Source organism: Gracilinanus agilis, chromosome 1 (genome assembly GCF_016433145.1).
Source record: "Gracilinanus agilis isolate LMUSP501 chromosome 1, AgileGrace, whole genome shotgun sequence".
Taxonomy (NCBI): Eukaryota; Metazoa; Chordata; class Mammalia; order Didelphimorphia; family Didelphidae; genus Gracilinanus; species Gracilinanus agilis.
This window is the reverse complement of record NC_058130.1, coordinates 474978098-474996958: the sequence shown is the minus strand read 5'-3', so window position 1 is coordinate 474996958 and position 18861 is coordinate 474978098. Positions and strand designations below refer to the sequence as shown.

At 37.5% G+C, this 18861-nt stretch overlaps 1 protein-coding gene across 1 annotated transcript in view; it reads right to left on the bottom strand.

Moving 5' to 3' along the window:
* Positions 1–18861, bottom strand: part of PHLPP1 (PH domain and leucine rich repeat protein phosphatase 1) — a 284553-nt gene that overhangs the window by 126589 nt on the left and 139103 nt on the right. Inside the window, exons 3-4 of the mRNA XM_044665749.1 lie at positions 15203–15399; positions 10575–10700 (exon numbers count right to left, since the gene is read on the bottom strand). Coding sequence (XP_044521684.1) covers positions 10575–10700; positions 15203–15399 — 323 coding nt within the window. The remainder of the gene's footprint in view (positions 1–10574; positions 10701–15202; positions 15400–18861) is intronic.

Here is an 18861-nt window from a genome sequence, read left to right as displayed (position 1 = left end):
AAAGAAAGAAAGAAAGAAAGAAAGAAAGAAAGAAAGAAAGAAAGAAAGAAAGAAAGAAAGAAAGAAAGAAAGAAAGAAAAGAAAGAAAGAAAGAAAAGAAAGAAAGAAAGAAAAGAAGGAAGGAAGAAAAATTCACAAAAGGAAGCTGGGTGGCTTACTGGACTGAGAGCCAGGCCTAACAATAGGATGTCCTGGGTTCAAATCTAACCTCAGACACTTCCTGGCTGTGTGATCCTGGGCAAGTCACTTAACCCCTATTGCTTAGCCCTTATCGATCTTCTGCCTTGAAACCAATACACAGTACTGATTCTAAGACAGAAGATAAGGGTTTTTAAAAAAAGAAAAGAAAAACATATTCACTAAGACTTCAAAAATAATATTCACTGCAACAAAAACAAAAAGGATTAGAAATAAATATCAGGAATGAAGTGAGTGGAAACCAACAGGGATTGTCTGGAGTAGTTATATTGAGGAAATAAGGTAGAATATTTCTAACACAAAAATGTTCAGAATGGTTTTAGCTCTTAAGATTACAAATAGGCCTCGAAATTTAGAGTAAACTCAAATATTTAGATGACTACATACAACCAAAACAGGATTATTAACATCCTCATTATTCAAACACACAAAGGAGCTCTAATTTCTTTAGCTTGGGATTGCCCTCTTCCAAAAGCAGAAGGCAACCAACCAATGTATGCTTTATGATTAGGGTTGGAAGCATCAACAGGTAAAAGGACTTGCCAAGGGTCACATAGCTATTAAAGATCAGAGTTAAGATTTGAACCAATAACCTTATTAATCACACTTTGGAAATAGCTAAAACTTATTTCCATGAGAGCAATGTAATAAGTTATCTAAGGACAGGCAATCCTGGATTCAAATCTAGCTTCAGATACTTTTTAGCTGTGTGACCCTGGGCAGTCATTTAAACTCCAATGCAGACCCTTACAGCTATTCTGCCTTGGAAGAGATACTTAGTATTGTTTTTTTGTTTGTTTGTTTATTTTTAAGTGATTTAAAAAGACAGCATGGTGCACTAGAAAGAGAGCTGGATTTGTAGTCAGAAGACCTGAGTTCAAATCCTAGGCATGCCACTTATTACTTATGACTGGGCAAATCTCTGAGGCCTCGGTTTTTCATCTATAACCATTTATGATCTTATAATCTACTTACTAATTCTTACTTAATAAGTAAATATTCTGCCAAAATGCAAAGGTAAATGTTAACATCTGGCAACATGTTTAAATAGAACTTGGCAGGCAAAAAAATATTAACATTCTTCATCCAACTTCACTATTTTCTAGTCTTTATAGCACTGTTCAAATAAATACAACACTGATAATATAGACTGACTACATTTCTCTCCTAGGATATGAGAGTTGTTTTCTGAAGTTACTAAAAATAAACTGCTAGAAATTTTGAATATAATTACTCAATGTGCAAACCCAAAATTCCCCAAACTATTCTCATTCCTACAGTGCTGAACTGATACAAAGATTTTTTCTTTTTCTAAGAATATTTATTCTATGACTGCATAGTAACCTCTATATGACCCAAACACTGGGTTCTTTTTTACACCCTGCTTGGTCCACATCCTTGACCTGGTGGCCCTCATAAAATGGTTATAATAAAATATGAAGTTAAAATGTCAACAAAAAGCTTTGGATCCCTTAGCAGAATGTGGCCCAGAATATTTGAGAAAATGAATTTTCATCATTTTGACTTGTTCTATATAAAATCAATATAACTCACTCTTTTAAAAAATGACAATTCAAGATGAAAATTATTAAACAATAACTTGCTAAGGATGACTAAACTACTAAATAATTAGGAGGCAAAAATTTTTTTCAAAGATGATTAATAATCATTCTTTTTTTTTTTCATTTTTTTAAACCCTTTAACTTCTGTGTATTGGCTCATAGGTGGAAGATTGGTAAAGATGGGCAATGGGGGTCAAGTGACTTGCCCAGGGTCACGCAGCTGGGAAGTGTCTGAGGCCAGATTTGAACCTAGGACCTCCCTTCTCTAGGTCTGGCTCTCAATCCACTGAGCTACCCAGCTGCTCCCAATAATCATTCTTAAAAGATTTCCTCAAGCTGTAGCTTGACACACATCTAAAGACGCATGTCTAGAAGTTGAAAATCTTAAGTGTACTACAGTGTTCCTAATTAAGCATGGAGTCAAACCAGCACAATCCCTAATCTGAAATCATCAGGTTTCAATCATTAGATTGTAAGCTCCTTAAGGACAACAACTGTCTTTGTTTTTATTTATATTTATATCCACCACACAATGATGGGCATGTAACACATAGGTGCTTGATATATGCCTATTGACTGATCTGGAATTAAAGGAGTTTATACTTCATCTATCCCAAGGGCAAAAGTTCAACTTCACATGACTCTAACAGAAGACATTTGTCTTTAAAAAGCATCCAGCACAGATTCACTTGTTAGTTCAACATGAAATGCCCCCATCCTTCCTGCACTGTATAAATCTAGGACAAATCCATCACAACGAATATCACTGCAACAAAAAATTTACTAGAGTGAAAGTATTTCCAAGTCAATGGCTCTGAATAATACTTGGTTGGAAACACTGCAAAGAAAGGAAAGAGATGTTAACTGGCTAGTATAAGGAACCAATGAATCTGGGCTTATTTGCTGCATGTTCTACCAATACAACTAGCAGAACAGGTTCTAGAAGTTCCTAGAAGGAGGTACACTTTACCCTTTTCCCATTCAACTCAGAATAACCAGGTGGATTGGGTAAAACCAGAACAGAACTTAATTCATTTCAGGAAGAATTTAAGTGCCTACTATGTGCAAGGTCCATCATCAGGCACCCAGCTGGATAGTGCCCTTTTGAGCCATTCAACTACTTAAAGGCATGGACCTGAATTTTTTGAAACATGTAGAATTTCCACCCCAAATTTCAATATGTAGGTGTGGGTTTTTTTTTTATCCCCCCACTTATCTCTGGGACAGGATTCATAGAACAAAAGCCTGTCTGCCCTTCTCTATTATTCCCAAGAAGTCTAGAGCAGCTTGGGCTATCCATGACACACCAAAAACAGGTTCACTTCTGTTTTTGTATCTCTACTGCCTCACAGAGTGCCTGGCACACACCAGACGGGAAATGCTTCCTGGTTGACTGACATAGACTGATCTATACAATTATAAACCTAGAGCTGAAAGGTGACTATTCATTGAGTCCAACTTCCTCATTTTACAGATGAAAAGGCTGAGGCTCACAGAGATTAAGTCTGTGTCCAAGATCACATGGAAAGTAAGCATCAGAGGGATTTGATCCCATCTAGATAGGTAAAAATACTAGGAATAAAGTACTTAAATCAACTGTTTAATCTTGTTCATCTGAACTGATGACTTCTAAAAGGGCCCACCATTATGAATTTTCCATAAAAACATTAACCCTTCCCCATCACACCAGCAATCTTAATCCATCTTTAACTCTATGTAAACGAAAGTTTTATGCTTTAAAATGAGACCATCTTGTGTCCCAATAGTGACTAATATTTCTAAATTAAAGATTTTAGCAGAGTATGGGAGAAGTGGGATGTGCAAATGACAGACTTTGAAAAATAGTTCTCTTCAAGGATAAAACAATCTATCTGAAATGAATGCATTTAGAAAAGTAGGTCACTGAGTTAAACAATCAGAAGGTCACAGATTTTTATAATGTCACTCAACTTAGCTGACAGAATATTTTAATTTATAATTATTTTACTATTCTCTACTACCTTATAACTTTTAGCTTTCATTTATCTATTTGGATCTGTCAAACCTACCTTTAAAAATGTTTGATATTGAAGTGGCTAAGCAGTTCAGTGGATAAAGAGCTAGGCCTGGAGTCAGGAGGATCTGGGTTCAAATCTGGCCTAAGATACTTTCTAGCTATGTGACCCTTGGGAAGTCACTTAACCCAAATTATCAATCCCTTACTCCTCTTTTCTGTCGTGGAACTGATACTTAATATCAATTCTAAGAGAAGTTAAGAGTTGTATTTTTTTTTATACTTGATACTTAATCATAGAATTTTTTTTTTTAGCTAGAAGGAACTACAGTCTACTGCAACACTGAATTTCACAAATGTACTGAGGAACAGCAATTTATGAGGGGAAAAAATAATCTTTATGCCCATGATAAAATAAGCTGTGAAACTATAAATTGTTCTAAGGAATAGTAACTGATGAGAATATCTTATTGGAAAAATTAGCAGGTTAAGCTTGAAAACAGTAATTAAGAGGAGATGAGGGATTGAGTGAAGGTGGTGGCCATGTCAGTAGAGAAAAGGTTTGTTGTGGAAACAGAAAAGGCAGGATCTGGCAAAAGAATGAATGTGTAATCTCATACCTGATGTGTGACTAGGATTGTTTATTTCTAATATATAAGAAAATGTGAATGAAATGAGGTCTTAATGGGAGCTAAAGCTGAGTAGCACTCATGTTGGGCCCACAGAACAGATTTCAATGAAATAAGCTTCCCCTCTCCTAGTACTGGCTGCTTCTGCTTCACTGCTTCTTTTGGGAAAGGTTCACAGTGGGCCTACCTGTAGTTTCTGTTCATGGTGGGGCTGAGCCTGGGGGATCCTGTTCTAAGCTAGGAGAGAGCTAACGTGTCTGCATTAAGGCTGGCAGCAAGATGGCGAGCCCCTGGGAGAGGAGGGGCTGAAAACTACTTAGGTCCAAACTTCCATGCTGAGTCACAGTGAATGAGGTCAAACCAGTAAGTGGCCCCTGTACTTCTAGCCTGGGTGATAGAGAGAAATGCCAACTCAAAAACAAACAAACAAAAATACAAGGAAAGGCTCAGAGCTTCTGGAAGGCAGCATGCTAGATCTAGAGTCAGAGGTCCCGGGTCCAAGCTTCAGCATTCCTACTTATTACCTGTCTCATCTTGAGCAAGTTATTTACATTTTCAGGGCATCCATTCCTCATCTATAAAACAAGGAATGTGGCTGAAATGGACCTGGAGATACCTTCAAGCTCTGAATCTAATCTAATCTAATTCACAGGATAGGGACAGACTTCTAATAACCAGAAGTGGCTTGGGGGTAAAAACAAAAAAGCATCAAAATGACTTTTTAAAAGGGAGGCCTATTTCTATTCCATGTGTCACTCTCCACTCCCAGGGCTATTTTTTTCTTCTAGATTCTACCCATTTCACACTCAGATGTATTATCTTCACTAGTCACGTATGGAAAGACACTCAGTAGTAAAATGGTGAAATGAAGGAGTTCACATACCATCCTACAATATTAACTTCCAATCACACTAATTTATTGTCAGTCATTTGATAATACAGCTGTGAGAGTTAGACTGAGAAAAGCTGAGAGCTGCAAAATGGACACTTTCGAATTGTGGTACTGGAGAAGACTCTTGAGAGTCCCTTGGACAGCAAGGAAATAAAATCAGTCATTACTTAAGGAAATTATTTTGGAGACTATTCCCTGGAAGGTCAAATACTGAAGCTGAAGCATTAGTACTTTTTCCATTTAATAAGAAAGTACTCACTGGAAAAGGCCCTGATGTTTAAAAAGATTGGAGGTAAAAAGAAAAGGGGACAGCAGGGAATGAGATAGATAGATAGTGCCATGGAAGCAATGAAGATAATCTTGGACAGACTTTGAGAGATAGTAGAAGACAGAAAGACCTGCCATGCTGTGCTTCTTGGAGTCACGAAAAGTCAGACGTGACTGAACAACACCACCATTTAATAATATATTTAATAATAATTGCTAATCATTACATAACACTTTAAAGTTTGTGAAACACTTTCCCTGTTATATCTTTTGATAACTTTAACCTGTGAGGTAGATTATCATTTTCATTATACAGGGGAGGAACTGAGGCTGAAAAGGATAAAGTAACTTGTCCAGGGTCACTTAGTAAGTGAGGCATGATTCAAACTTAAGTCTGCCTGACTCCAAGTCCACCAATTCTGTCCCAATACAATTTTATGGCTCTCAATACTTTTCATATCACCAACTTATTCACCATCTTATCTGACCTTCATGGGGACTTTTAAATTGGACAGGGTAAGGATTTCTGTAACAATTTGGCAGACAACTTTCTGGACTAAGGACCAGAAAATGAAAGTGATTTGATCATGGTTCCACATGGTAGAAATATAGACAGTTCATACAACATAAAACACTTAAACATGTTTTTCTTTATAGATTACTACACTCATATATTAGATTTTTAAAAGAGTCACTATCTTGATCTGTTACACATAAGTTCATATTACCATGCCTGCCTCATGAGCACTCACATCTAACCCATGAAGGAGTGAAAATATTCAGGAGGTACTTTATGTAATTTTTTAACAGGTGATGCTTATGCTAAAAAGTAATTTTCAAAGAGGAAACAAACAAGTGATTGGATCCTCAAGTGCCAGTAGCCCTTTATAGCAATGAGCCAGATACAATTAAAATATTTGGGGTAAAACAATATTTTATTTGCAACTAACACCTAGAAACATAAACAGAAATGAACAAAAAATTCCCCTTCAAAAAGCCACACAAGTTGAATTCTTAAAAGACATCACTTATTTGGGCTTGCTTCTTCTTTTTGTTATCCTGGACTAAGCCTGTTTTGGTCCTTGAACAATCAGAAATTCAATTTAGCATTCTATACTACTGTTTGTTTCCTTCTGTATTCTATTAACAAAATGATTTGTTATTCAGACATTCTGTGTTAGGGCAATCCATTTTGTGAATGCTTCTTTTCTTCTTATTGAGAAAGGAAAAGGAAAGAAGAAACCGTTTCCCTAGTAACATGAACTTGGCTATATTTTACTATAATTTTGAAATACCTTTGCATATAAGGAAGTGCAGAATGGGAAGGGACGTTGGACATAAAAGACCCCTTAAATTGAAAATATACACACCTCCCACCCACTTTCGGTTCCCCCAGATGTCCTACATGGGCCCTAACTAAACTCCCCTTCCTACATTGTACCTAATCTGCTAATTTAGTATACAAATAACAAATACTCAAGAGCTTGTCCCCAAATACAGGAAGTCTACTGAAAGGAAAAGGACATTTTTCAATCTGAATTACTCTTCAAATAGGGTTCCTCTAGGTTTTGTTTTATTAAAATCTCATTCTGGTATATACACATGCCACATATTAAGACTTAACCTCTTTAGTCTGTTTCCTGTCTGGAAGACTGGCTTCCTCCTTCTTTATTAATCTTAATGACTCCCAAAAAGTTGTAAGTTTTGTTAAAGGTTAAAGACAACTTTACATAGATACCATATTTATTCACCTATTTCCCTTGCCCTTGAACTTTTGTCTCCCACAATATATCCTTGGAAGGATGCTTTGGTTACTACCACTACTAGGCAAAAGTCAAACTTCTAAAGGCTTGGTTAGAAAAACTGAAAAGGAATCAATGTCCCTGTTTGCCGAAAGTAAAAATAAAAAGGGAAAATACTGAAAAAGTACACTGAAGATTTGGGCCAAATCTTCAGACTAAGGGAGTTAAGAGAAGGGAGAGAAAAAGGTGGGCTACAAATATTTTATTTGTTAGGTTTATCCCATCAGAAGTAATTCACTGACACTACCTCCCTATTCCTCTCTTTAGTAAAATAGGGGTTTTCTATTAAGATATGAGATATTATAACTTGAAAAATTAGATACTTAAAAAGTATTTTCTAATGATAGTTTGTTTTTTTAATCAAGAAAAAAGGAAGCTTATCCCAGAGTTACTTTTTTCCTGGTGGCCATCATCATATCCTCTTCCTCTGATTCCCTACTTTCTCTCCTTTCTTCAAGTTTTACTTTAAGATACTAAGTCTGTAACCAAATATGGATTTCGCTATAGTTCTGAAATACTGAATAAAAGTCTAATGCACAATGCATGTGCCTAGAGTATAGCTATTGGCTAGCATGTTACTTCCATCTTGTTTAAAGAGGATGCAATGGGGCAGGTCGTCTTGATTTCATGGTGCCAATTCCCTCCTTCCAGGTAAACCACTGCAGTAATCTAGCAACAAAATTCTCATGCCCTGTTTAAAAAGCTCTAAAATGGGGAGGTTGGGAGTTGGGGAGAAGGGGGGGGCACATCTGTGTTTCTTCTCTCAGGGGATGATTTCTCTTTAAAGGTTGCAGCTACCCTCTTTAAATGTTGCTTACAGTGCAAATGTAAAAGTTTTCCCATTGTTGGCTTGGCATTGCCACTGACGTCTGCCTCTTAAATCAGTTTAAAAAGTGACACCAGCAGAGATAGCCAGAATTTATTAGCAGTACTTTTCTAAGCTTTGGTAAGCTATCAAATGAGTATTTAATATTGATTGTTCATCAAATCAAGTGCCTACAATATATATTAAAATATCTGATTGGTTATGTGGTGTTCTCTAATCAGAAATCATTTTATGCAGCATAAAGTGCCAGAGAAGTATACCTTATTTTCTTATACTTGAACTCATTCTACTAGTAAAATTTAAAAGGAGCAAATGTGGGGCAGCTAGGTGACTCAGTGGATAGAGAGCCTGGCCTAGAGACAGGAGGCCCTGGGTTCAAATCTAGCCATGTGACCCTGGGCAAGTCACTTAAACCCAACTTCCTCACTCATACTGCTCTTTTCTGATTTAGAACTGATACTTGGTTCTAAGATAGAAATTATGGTTGTTTTTTTAAAATACCAGATTGCCAATATTTCCTTAGGTTTTTTTGTTGTTGTTATTTTTACATTCTTTACATTTCCCACTATAAGATGAATCTGTAAAACAAATGGACAGATAGAACAAATGGACAGAGAGAACAAATAGAGAGAGAGAGATCCAAACACAACAAAGGTTGTGTTTGGTTGGGTCCCCCCTGCCCCCCCATTTGTATGTATCAGAGTACGTTATCATCTTTATAGGCTTAAAAAAAACTTCCTTTGCCAAATCAACAGATTCACTGAGCACCAGCAGTCTAAGGTCTGCTTAGTATTGGAGCTACCAGGATAGAGTGTTGGTCTTGAAATCAGGAAGATGTGAGCCCACATTTTGCTCCAGACACTGAGTAGCTAAGAGACCTTGGCAAGTCATTCAAACTTCTCTTGACCTCAATTTCCTCCTCTGCAAAATGAGGATGATAATAATGGCATTTGCTTCATAAGCTTATCATTAAAGAATTTAATCTTCAACTTATGTAACTTATGTAAATCACTTTGCACAACTTAAAATCCTATAGAAATATTACTTATTGTTCTAGCTAGGAAAAAGAAAAAAATTCTATGTGATGAGCAGTATGGTAATATGCATTTAATCCATATTGATGTCTAGACAGATGGACAGATAGGAGGAAACTCCCTCAAGTGATGCAGATCAGCAACTCATCTATAACTAAAGTATCACAGAATCATCTGGCAGCACTGAATGAAATCACAATACTAAGTGAGAAAAAAAAAGTGATCTAAATCTGGCCTCAGACACTTCCCAGCTGTGTGACCCTGGGCAAGTCACTTGACCCCCATTGCCCACCCTTACCACGCTTCTACCTAGGAGCCAATACACAGAAGTTAAGGGTTTAAAAATGTTTAAAAAAAAAAAAAAAAAAAGACATCTAGCTAGTAAGAATTCATAACCTCCAAAAAATGGAATTTTGGTCCCTGTTTCAAAACAAAAACCATTACTGCCCACTGCCTAAACTGTTATTTTTTAAACTATCTAGATAACAATTAACTGTATCATACAGATTATCAGAATCATAGTGAGCAGAAAGTTAAAAAGGAGTATAAATTCACAGGCATTCCAAAGGTGCTATCATAATGCTTATTCTCTGACCCTACAGTGAGTTTTATCATGGTATTTAAAAGTATTAGGCCTAAAAGTAGAGCTATACCCAAACAGATCAATCAGAGTATTATCAGATTAAAAAGAAAAACAGCCTTTCACACAAAATATTCAAAGCATTTAGATTAAGTCAGGGTTTGTTGTGGAGTTGTTTTTATAAACATACAGCACAGGGTTTTTCCATAAATAAAATGTGAATTCAAAAGGATGTGATTTCATCTTGTCTATGAATGGCTATTTCATCTGCTCATTGTATGAAATGGAGAAGGGAGCTAGAAAGCTAGAAGGCTAAATTATGGGTATGGTAGAGAATTAAGGTGAGAAAGAGGAAAAGGAAACTATCAGACTCCTTTTGGAATCACTCCAATAGTTTATAGGAAGTCAGCCTGAGTCAGAGATTTTAGGGAGGGGTTTTTAATCTAAATATTCAGGTAGAATCTTAACTGGGGACAACCACTTGAGTCCCCTCAATCTCATTATCCTTATTTATCTATAAATTAGAATAGGGAAGCCAACCCATCCATTAGGTATTTGAAAGAGTAAGCTCATCACAAACCTGGAAAGCTTAAGATAAAAACAACAAATCTAGGTTACAGCCAACAATTAGCTTAGGAAAAACTTCAGATTTGAAAGCCACTGGCAATATTTAAACAAAGCCATGTGTTGCTCTAATTTGGTACTGGGAAGATGATTCAACGGTAGGTTTATAGCTAGCTACTCTAGAGGCTGAGCAGAACTCTGAAGGTTGGGGAGGGGTGATTGCTTACCTTGGATACTTGTCGAAGCCACCTTAAGTATTCTGTAAAAGTATCAAAACAAATGTAATAGGTCTGGCTTTGAGGTCCAGAAGAACTGAAGGCCAAACAGTGCTGGTGCTTCTTTACTTCTTCAACCTGGGGGGAAAAAGGTAGACTAGTATTAAAGGTATGCCCCATACATGGAATCTATACTCAATCAGGAACCTAGCAAAAAAAGAGATATAAAGGATGGTTTCCAGCATTAGGTGGGCCTCTTCTGTGGAGGATTTTGAAAGGACAGAGACAAGAGTCTTATAATATGAGAAGACACAGGTGGAAGGAAGTAATCAGAGACCCATGTTAAAAAAAATCATTTATAGATAATGTTTGTTAAATTGAACCAAAATTCCTTAAGAGAGTTCCATTTCTCCTAACCTTGTAAACAACTCAGGTTTGCAAAAAAAGATTTGCATTTGAAGAAGGCAGGTTATTTTCCATGGAGTTTCCCTATCTCTAGTAAAATGTTCTTCCTCTTTTTTCTGCATGAAATATTGCTTTCCCCCTTCCACACACTAGGTATTAGTGTTCTCACTTCCTCTTAGAGGGATTTTTTTTAATGTTACACTAATACATTTTTTTTATTGTTCAAATACTCAGAAGCCTCCAAACATTTTAAATAAACTTAAGGTCCTCCTAAATTTTTAAAAAATCCCAAACTTAAACAATTTTGTCATCTATGATGTAAAAATTTAGTAAAACATTAGGTTTCCAATTGGGCATCTGATCAAGAAAAGTGAAAAAAAGAAAAAAGTAACAAATGTTTCAAAAAGTCAAATACCTATATGTCTTAGGGGAGATATTTATATGGTCTAAGGAAAAATAAACTCATACTGAGTAAATGTTTATCACCTTAACTATTTATTGTCAAGAGTTTACCTAAAGGTTGAGCTTTATTAAACTCATCATATACATCTAATTAGTCAAGGTAGACAAATGAAGTAACATTGTAACAGGGAGAATGTCAAAACGCACAATATTACCCTAGTGAACAAAGATGGCTTGAGAAAAGAATAAACTATCCAAAGCCATGTTGGGGGTAGGAGTGGGGGGGGGGGGTGTTTTCTTTTATATGGGGGGAGTTGGGGTAGAGTCATATCCTCTCATTTTAGGCTTCAGCCCAAAGTAGAATTAAAAAGGAAATGAAAAACCACTTTTGAAAAACTACACTACAAAAAGTAAAGTATGCCCTGCTCCTCCCCAACTCAGATAACTGGCTTTTAAAAAACTCAGATTTAATCACTTCCAAAGCTTACCTAGAACAGGTCTTACAAGGTTTGCCTGAGAAAAAAGGAAGCTATTAACTCCCAGTTAGTTCATTCAATTGTGGAAGATGACACAACAGTAAACCAAGATCGAGCACTTGCTCCTCTCAAATGTACTCAATACAAACACTAATTGTGGTCTATACTGGCTTCTCATTTTGTAGAAAAGAGAAAAATTGACTTTTTTTTTTTTTTAACGGGGCATGATGTCAAACACAAAATTCAATTTTTTATTAGCAAGTGGTGTATCTACTAATAATGATAATTAGACTCACAAAAATCCATCCGAAGAGCGAATGACCTGATTCCTGGATGAATATCACTCAGAAAAACTTGACTATAAATGCTTGACTATAAATTGAGGCAAACTGAGGGAATAGTTTCAAGAGTGATAATACAAACAGGCCTAAACTGGTCTAAGGAAGGCAAATCTGCTTTCGAGGAGAATTTGGTTAGTATCAGATTCTCTTTGAACCAGGATTTTTAAAAAATGGCACTTTACATATAGCAATTCTCTGGAAATAACTAATCTCAATGATGTATGGTTGTTAAATAAGGAATATAAGAAACTGTAAAATGAGAACAATTAATTTTTTTTAAATTTTCTCCAGCTGCAGAATAGAAGAGCCTCTGTGCATCCTATTCTTCTTAAATCAAAGTGTCTAGCAATCAAGTGTTTGCAAACTGAAAAATGGTTACTTTTAATAACATTTGATTTTCACATTTTCTTTCTTCCCAATTTACCCTGTAATCCAAGGAAGCAACGGAGGCTTTTGCTCTAGTAAGAGTCAACTGTAAAAACCCTTGGCAGTTAAGCCTTGGATTCTTCAGAGAAAGTGAGTTGGAATCTGAGGCTTGAAGTGAGCAGAAGGTCCAACTGAGGCTCTGCTTTTGGCTTTTGGCTTTGCTTTGGTCTGTGCTTTTTTGTCTCCGGCAATTTGAACTTAGCTGATTTCTCTGGACCTCTCCCTGTCCTTCTCCATATTATACCCCTATTATCTTACCTGATTTTCCCTTTGAGCTCTGGGAGGAAGGGTGGTTTTGGTTTTGGTGATTAGACTTTGCGGGATTGGTTTTCTGTAGGCAAGGAGAACATCTTTAAATCAACCTATCCCTTATTTTACTGATCTAGTATATACTTTACTTTAAGGCAGCCAAATCTTCAGACTGGGAAAGCAGGCTCTCTCTCAGTCTAACCCTCTCCTGACCCTTCCCCCAGCTTCAGTTTCTCCCTAGCAGCTATTACAAAACCCTAAACCCCTCTCTCCTTTCTGATCAACCCTAATATCAATAACCCCCCCTTTGTTACCTACTCAAACCCCCTGGTGAATCACTGTGTTGAAAATTTAAGCAAGGGTTGAAGAGGGAAGGAATTATTTTCTCTTTATTTCTTGAGGGAACTGCGGGCATCCATCTTGGCAGGAAATCCTTACCAAAGACTTCCTCCTGCCATCAGTTTGACTGGCAGGGAGGAGCCCCTACAACTCCTCCCTCAAGGGACTTGAGAAACTAACAAGAGAAAGCCTTCAAGGCAGAATTAAGCACTTCTGACTGGCCCAACTCCTTTGGGTCCATAGGGATACCTTTCCTGCCTGGAAGGGTTCAGCCTACTTCCCCAGTTTCCTCTGTCACTAGCCTTCAGTGTCTAGCCTGAATACCCCACCTATTCCCTCACCATTCAATATACCACCTCGTTCATTCCTTCCTTACATTCAGCCATCCCCTTTCATTCCTCCTCATAATACCTACCTCACCTTTATCCCTCCTTTTAACATGAAGATTCAAAGATTTACTCATTTCTCTATTACAACCCCCACCCACAAAAGGGAAAGTGCCAAATGAAAGCTCTTGTTCAATGCCTTTCCCAATTCATTACAAAGAATTCATTTTAATCTCTTAACCTGCCCATCTGCACACAGTCAAATTACCTTAAATCTAATATCATTTAAACATAAAAATAAATTGATATTTATTTCAATCAAGATTTGTAAGGGCCTAGGCTGGAATACAAAGATAGCAATAAAACAATCCCTGCATTTAAGGAGCTTATTTTGTAAATTGGGGGGAAGAGGGAGTAGCTTGGAGATATAATATGTACAGAGATAATGAATTACCAGGTAATGTGAGGAAAAGAACAAAAACAACAGGATTCCGGAAGATAAGGTCTGGAAGAAGAATAAAGATGAAGAGAAGCTGCATTCTGAGCACAGGAAAATGCCAGGTTGAGGAAAAGGTATTTTATCCTAAAAGGAAAAAGGTTTTGGGGCATAGGAATATTATTATTAGTTACTGAGCCTGAGAAAGATTATTTTGATTGCAATATTGAGAATGGATGGTTGAGAAGAGAATAAAACCAATTAGAAAGTTATTATAACAATAGAGGTAAGAGTGACTAAGGGCTGGTGGCTATGTGAGTAGTGGCTGATTAACTATTAATCTGAGTGCCTACTAGGTACAAACCAGATAAATCCAGGAAAAACTGCAGATCCCTTCAGAGGAAAGACCCTAAGAAAGGCTTCTTACAGAAGCTGACACTTTAGGGAAGTCAGGAGGCAAAGAAGAAGGGGAGAGACTCCCAGGCACAGAGGGGTAGCCAATGAAACGCCCAGGAGTATCTTGGGGGAGGACAGTGTTAGTGGATGGCAGAATATACTCTGTAAGGAAGGTAAAAGAAGAATGCAAAGGGAGGAAAAGACCAAGTTCCAAAGGACTTTAAAAGCCCAGCAGAGGGTTTATATTTTGTCTCAGAGGTAGCAGGGAGTCACTGAAGTTGAGTGAATGGGGGAGCCAGGCATCAGATGAAGATCAGTGTAACAGCTGAGTGCAGGAGGGGCTGCAGGGGGAGAGGCTTGAACAGACACAACTCCCACAACTGTTAGAGGCAGGAGGAAAGGAAGGCATGGGCTGGAGTGGCGGCATGGTTAGAGGAGAGAAGGGGTCCTATACAGGAGATCTGTGGCAGGGCTGTAGGTAAGAAAGATACCCAGCCAGGCAGGTGGTGCAGTGGACAAAGTACCTGACCTGGAATCAGGAAGACCTGAGTTAAAATCAATAAAATGCTACTCAATTTTTTTCTAACAAAAAAAAAAAATTAGTTATTTTGTCTAAAGCACCATAACAAAATAGCCAAATGTTTCTCCTGGGGGCCAGTCAGTCTCAGTCACAGGCCTTAACAACAACCAGCTAGCTGAGCAATCCTTTGATGGTGTACTGGTCACAAAGGGAATTGGGTAAGAAGATAATGGATTGGTTAACACAGATTCATTACTACAGTTCAGAAGCACGATCATTGTATACTATATTATTATTATTCTGATTTTTAAGCATACAACTTACTTTTCCACCGATTAGTGGGAGAACATGCATCTTTCCAGTCAAGCTGTCTTTCACGGATGACACAATCAGGCATGTTCCACACAGGATAACTTGGCGTCTTGTCCATCGGTTCACTGGTAGCTGCATTTTCCCTTTTCGCACATTGTACATTCCTGAGAGCTGAATCCGTTCGGAGCTACCAGTGCTGTGAGGCTTTCCTGAAACAAATGGAAATATTTTAGCCTAAAAGATTATACCTTTACAAATTCTTCTGCATAGCAAACAATTTACCTGGTAATCAAAAAAGAACAGTGGCATTCTATGACAACAAATTTGAAGAAGACTAGAGACATGCTTACACAGGAGGTCAGGCCCTGAGAGTTGCTTTACATGCACTTTGCCAGACATATTTTTACTTTAGGTAAGAAAAAAACCCTCTTTATCAAGCCTCTGAGGGGAAAAAGTCTTATTTTACTTTACTACATTCCCCCCATCCTCTGTTATGCCCCTCTAAGCCAGAATCTAAGTTGAGAAAGAAATGCTTTTAAAAATCTGAATCAGGGGGCAGCTGGGTAGCTCAGTGGATTGAGAGTCAGGCCTAGAGACAGGAGGTCCTAGGTTCAAATTCGACCTTAGACACTTCCCAGCTGTGTGACCCTGGGCAAGTCATTTGACCCCCATTGCCCACCCTTACCACTCTTACACCTAGGAGTCAATACACAGAAGTTAAGGGTTTAAAAAAAATCTGAATCAACTGCACATGGTAAAAACAAAAGGTTGTAAATCCTGGGAAGAAATTCATTGGAAAAAATGACTTGATTTAAAGGCCCAGAGTTCAAATATTGGATCTAGAATTTACTATTGACCCTGGGCAAATTACTTAACCTTTTTGAGTCTCAGTTTCTTCACTTGTAAAATGATGGTGTTAGACTAAATGATCTCCAATACTCCTTCTACTCTGAAATCTATTATCTATGTTCCTATGAAACTAAGGACTGGTAAATAAACTTCTAGTCATAAGCATGAGAATAACATTCGAGATCAGGCATTTATTTGTAACTGACTGATGTCAATGGTATTAGCAGCTGATTTTCTTCCTAAATGAACATTGTGAACATCCACTACTAATATGAGGGGAAATGGTCTAAAAGCCAACACTACTGCATCATTACAATAGCCCATGTTTACTCACAGGGTTGCTGTGAAGATCAAATAATTTAAAATGCATAAAAATGTTCTGCAAAACTTAAGCAACTTAGTTGGGTGGCTCAATGGAGAGAGAGCCAGGTCTGGAGTCAGGAGCTCCTGGGTTCAAATCTAGCCTCTGGTACGTCCTACTTGTGTGACCCTGGGCAAGTCACTTAACCCCAAATGCCTAAGCCCTTACTGCTCTTCTGCCTTGGAACTGATACTTAGTTTCTTGATTCTAAGGCAGAAGGTAAAGGTTAAAAAAACAAAACAAAAAAAAAAAAAAAAAACTTGCAGCAGCAGCTACTATTGTTACTATCACTACCACTACTACTTCTTTTACTACTACTATACTACTACTACCACCACCATCACCACCACCACTCAGAGGATACCCATGGTTGGTTCTATTTATTAAAAAAAACAAAATTATATACACAATGGGAAGCCTTTAAACTAATGTGTTATTAAGTTTCTTCTTGAATAATAATTAAAATGAATTTTTTTTTACTCTGCCATTCTAGGCTTTCCTTCTACACATTCACCACACAAAATGGAAATTAATTTGGCATAATTCCATTTAAGTAAGTCCCATGACTGGAACAGAAAGGCTACTATAATTTATATGACACAATAGGCAAGTTGTATTAACAATTAAAGAAGTATTTTTCCCAGTTCTAGGCACGACTATATACTGCCAGGAGCACTGATGTCATGTACAGAAATAAATTTAAAGAGAGATAAAAAAAAAATCTGAGAGTCAAGCTAAAACCCAAAGTGAATTTGGATTCACCCATCCATTTGGGTTAGCGCATTTAACAAAACAGATTTATAGGTACTTCTTATTATATCAAGCAACACCAACTTATTCTATATTTTTATAACTGACCAGCCTGTCAATGAAGGAGAATAGCCCCCACCAAAATGTCCCTTACCAACAATCCCTCCAAGTAGCTTCAATCTCCTTAACATCCAACATCTTGAAAGAGCTTAAACAAGCAGCAAAGCTGGCAGCTCCACCATTCCTCCTGCCTCTCTTGTGTCCTAGAACATTATCTAGTTTCATGGCAAGGCAAAGGCTTAGAGCTGGAAAGGGCCTTAGAGAACATCTGGTCCAGCCCATTCATTTAAGAGTGAAGCAACGAATGCCTAGAAAGTGGAAATAGCTTTCTTCATGTCACACACATGAGCAGCAGAGCCAAAGAGTATTTAAAAACCAGTCACAGCTCTTCATGTATTCAGATCTGATTTTTAAATTGTCCTCTTGACCTAAGTGATAGCCATCAGAGGAAAGCACTTTATTCACAAATTGTACCAAATGAGATAATATGTGTAAAGTGCTTTGCGAACATTAAAGTGCTAAGTAAATGGTAGCTAGTGTTACCATTATTCATATATCATTTCTAAAGTTTATAAAGCCATTTTTCTTATATCAATCTAGTAAAAGAGGACATGTAAACATTAATGTTTTACAGAGGAGGAAGTTACCTTGCACCAAGCTAACACAGGGAGGAAACACTGGAACTAGGATTTGAATGCAGGTCTCCTAATGAAGCCCAGTTTTCTTCATCAAGACATGGTAGTAAGGCAGAGGAGGAATGTGTCCAATATCCTTATTTTACAAATAGGACATAAGGCCTCGAAGATTTGCCCAGAATCATAGTTGACAATTGTCCAAAGTGTAATCTGAACCCAAGTCTTCCAAACTCTAAATCGAGGGCCATATCCATGACACCACATTGAACTGTGTCTTCAAAATTTAAATATTCCCACATTTAAGCAAAAGGGGGAATGAAGTAGACATCACAGTGTAGGATTAGACAGAAGCTGTTTTTTCCCCTCATTCTGAAGAAAGCATTTTCAGAGAAGAGGAGCTTAAATTCAAAACCTAAGAGAGGCTGAGAATGGAGAGAAAGCAGAAGCACAACACTGTGAAGCTGAGAGGAAACTTAAGATCATGAAGCCCTACCCCTTCCCCTTATAGACAAGAAAATCAAGACATAGAGTGGGTGACTTGTTTACAGTTATTTGAGTACCAGCATAGGTAGTTAGAACCCTGATTTCCTGGGATGGCTCCTGGACTCTGCCCAACATATCTTGTGGGAGCCAGGAGGTGCAGTAGAGGGAGCACCAGGAAGGCCAGAGTTCAAATCCAGCCTCAGACACTTACTAATTATATGTCCCTGAACAAATTATTTGATGTTTGCTTCCATTTCCTCATCTGTAAAACAGGGGAAATAACTATACCTACCTCTCAGGATGGTTGTGAAGATTGAATGAGATCATTGTAAAGTGCATAGTAAGTACTCCATATGAATGCTAGCTATGCTACAGCTACTATTATTATTTCAAGAGAAAGGAAAAGCCCAAAGAGAAAATAAGGGGATTGCAAGGAGAATAGATAAGTCTGTCCTGGGGATTGGTGATAGTTTACTCACATATTTCCATGACCACAGATAACTGATCTAGTCTTTAAAGTGGATTATTCATTA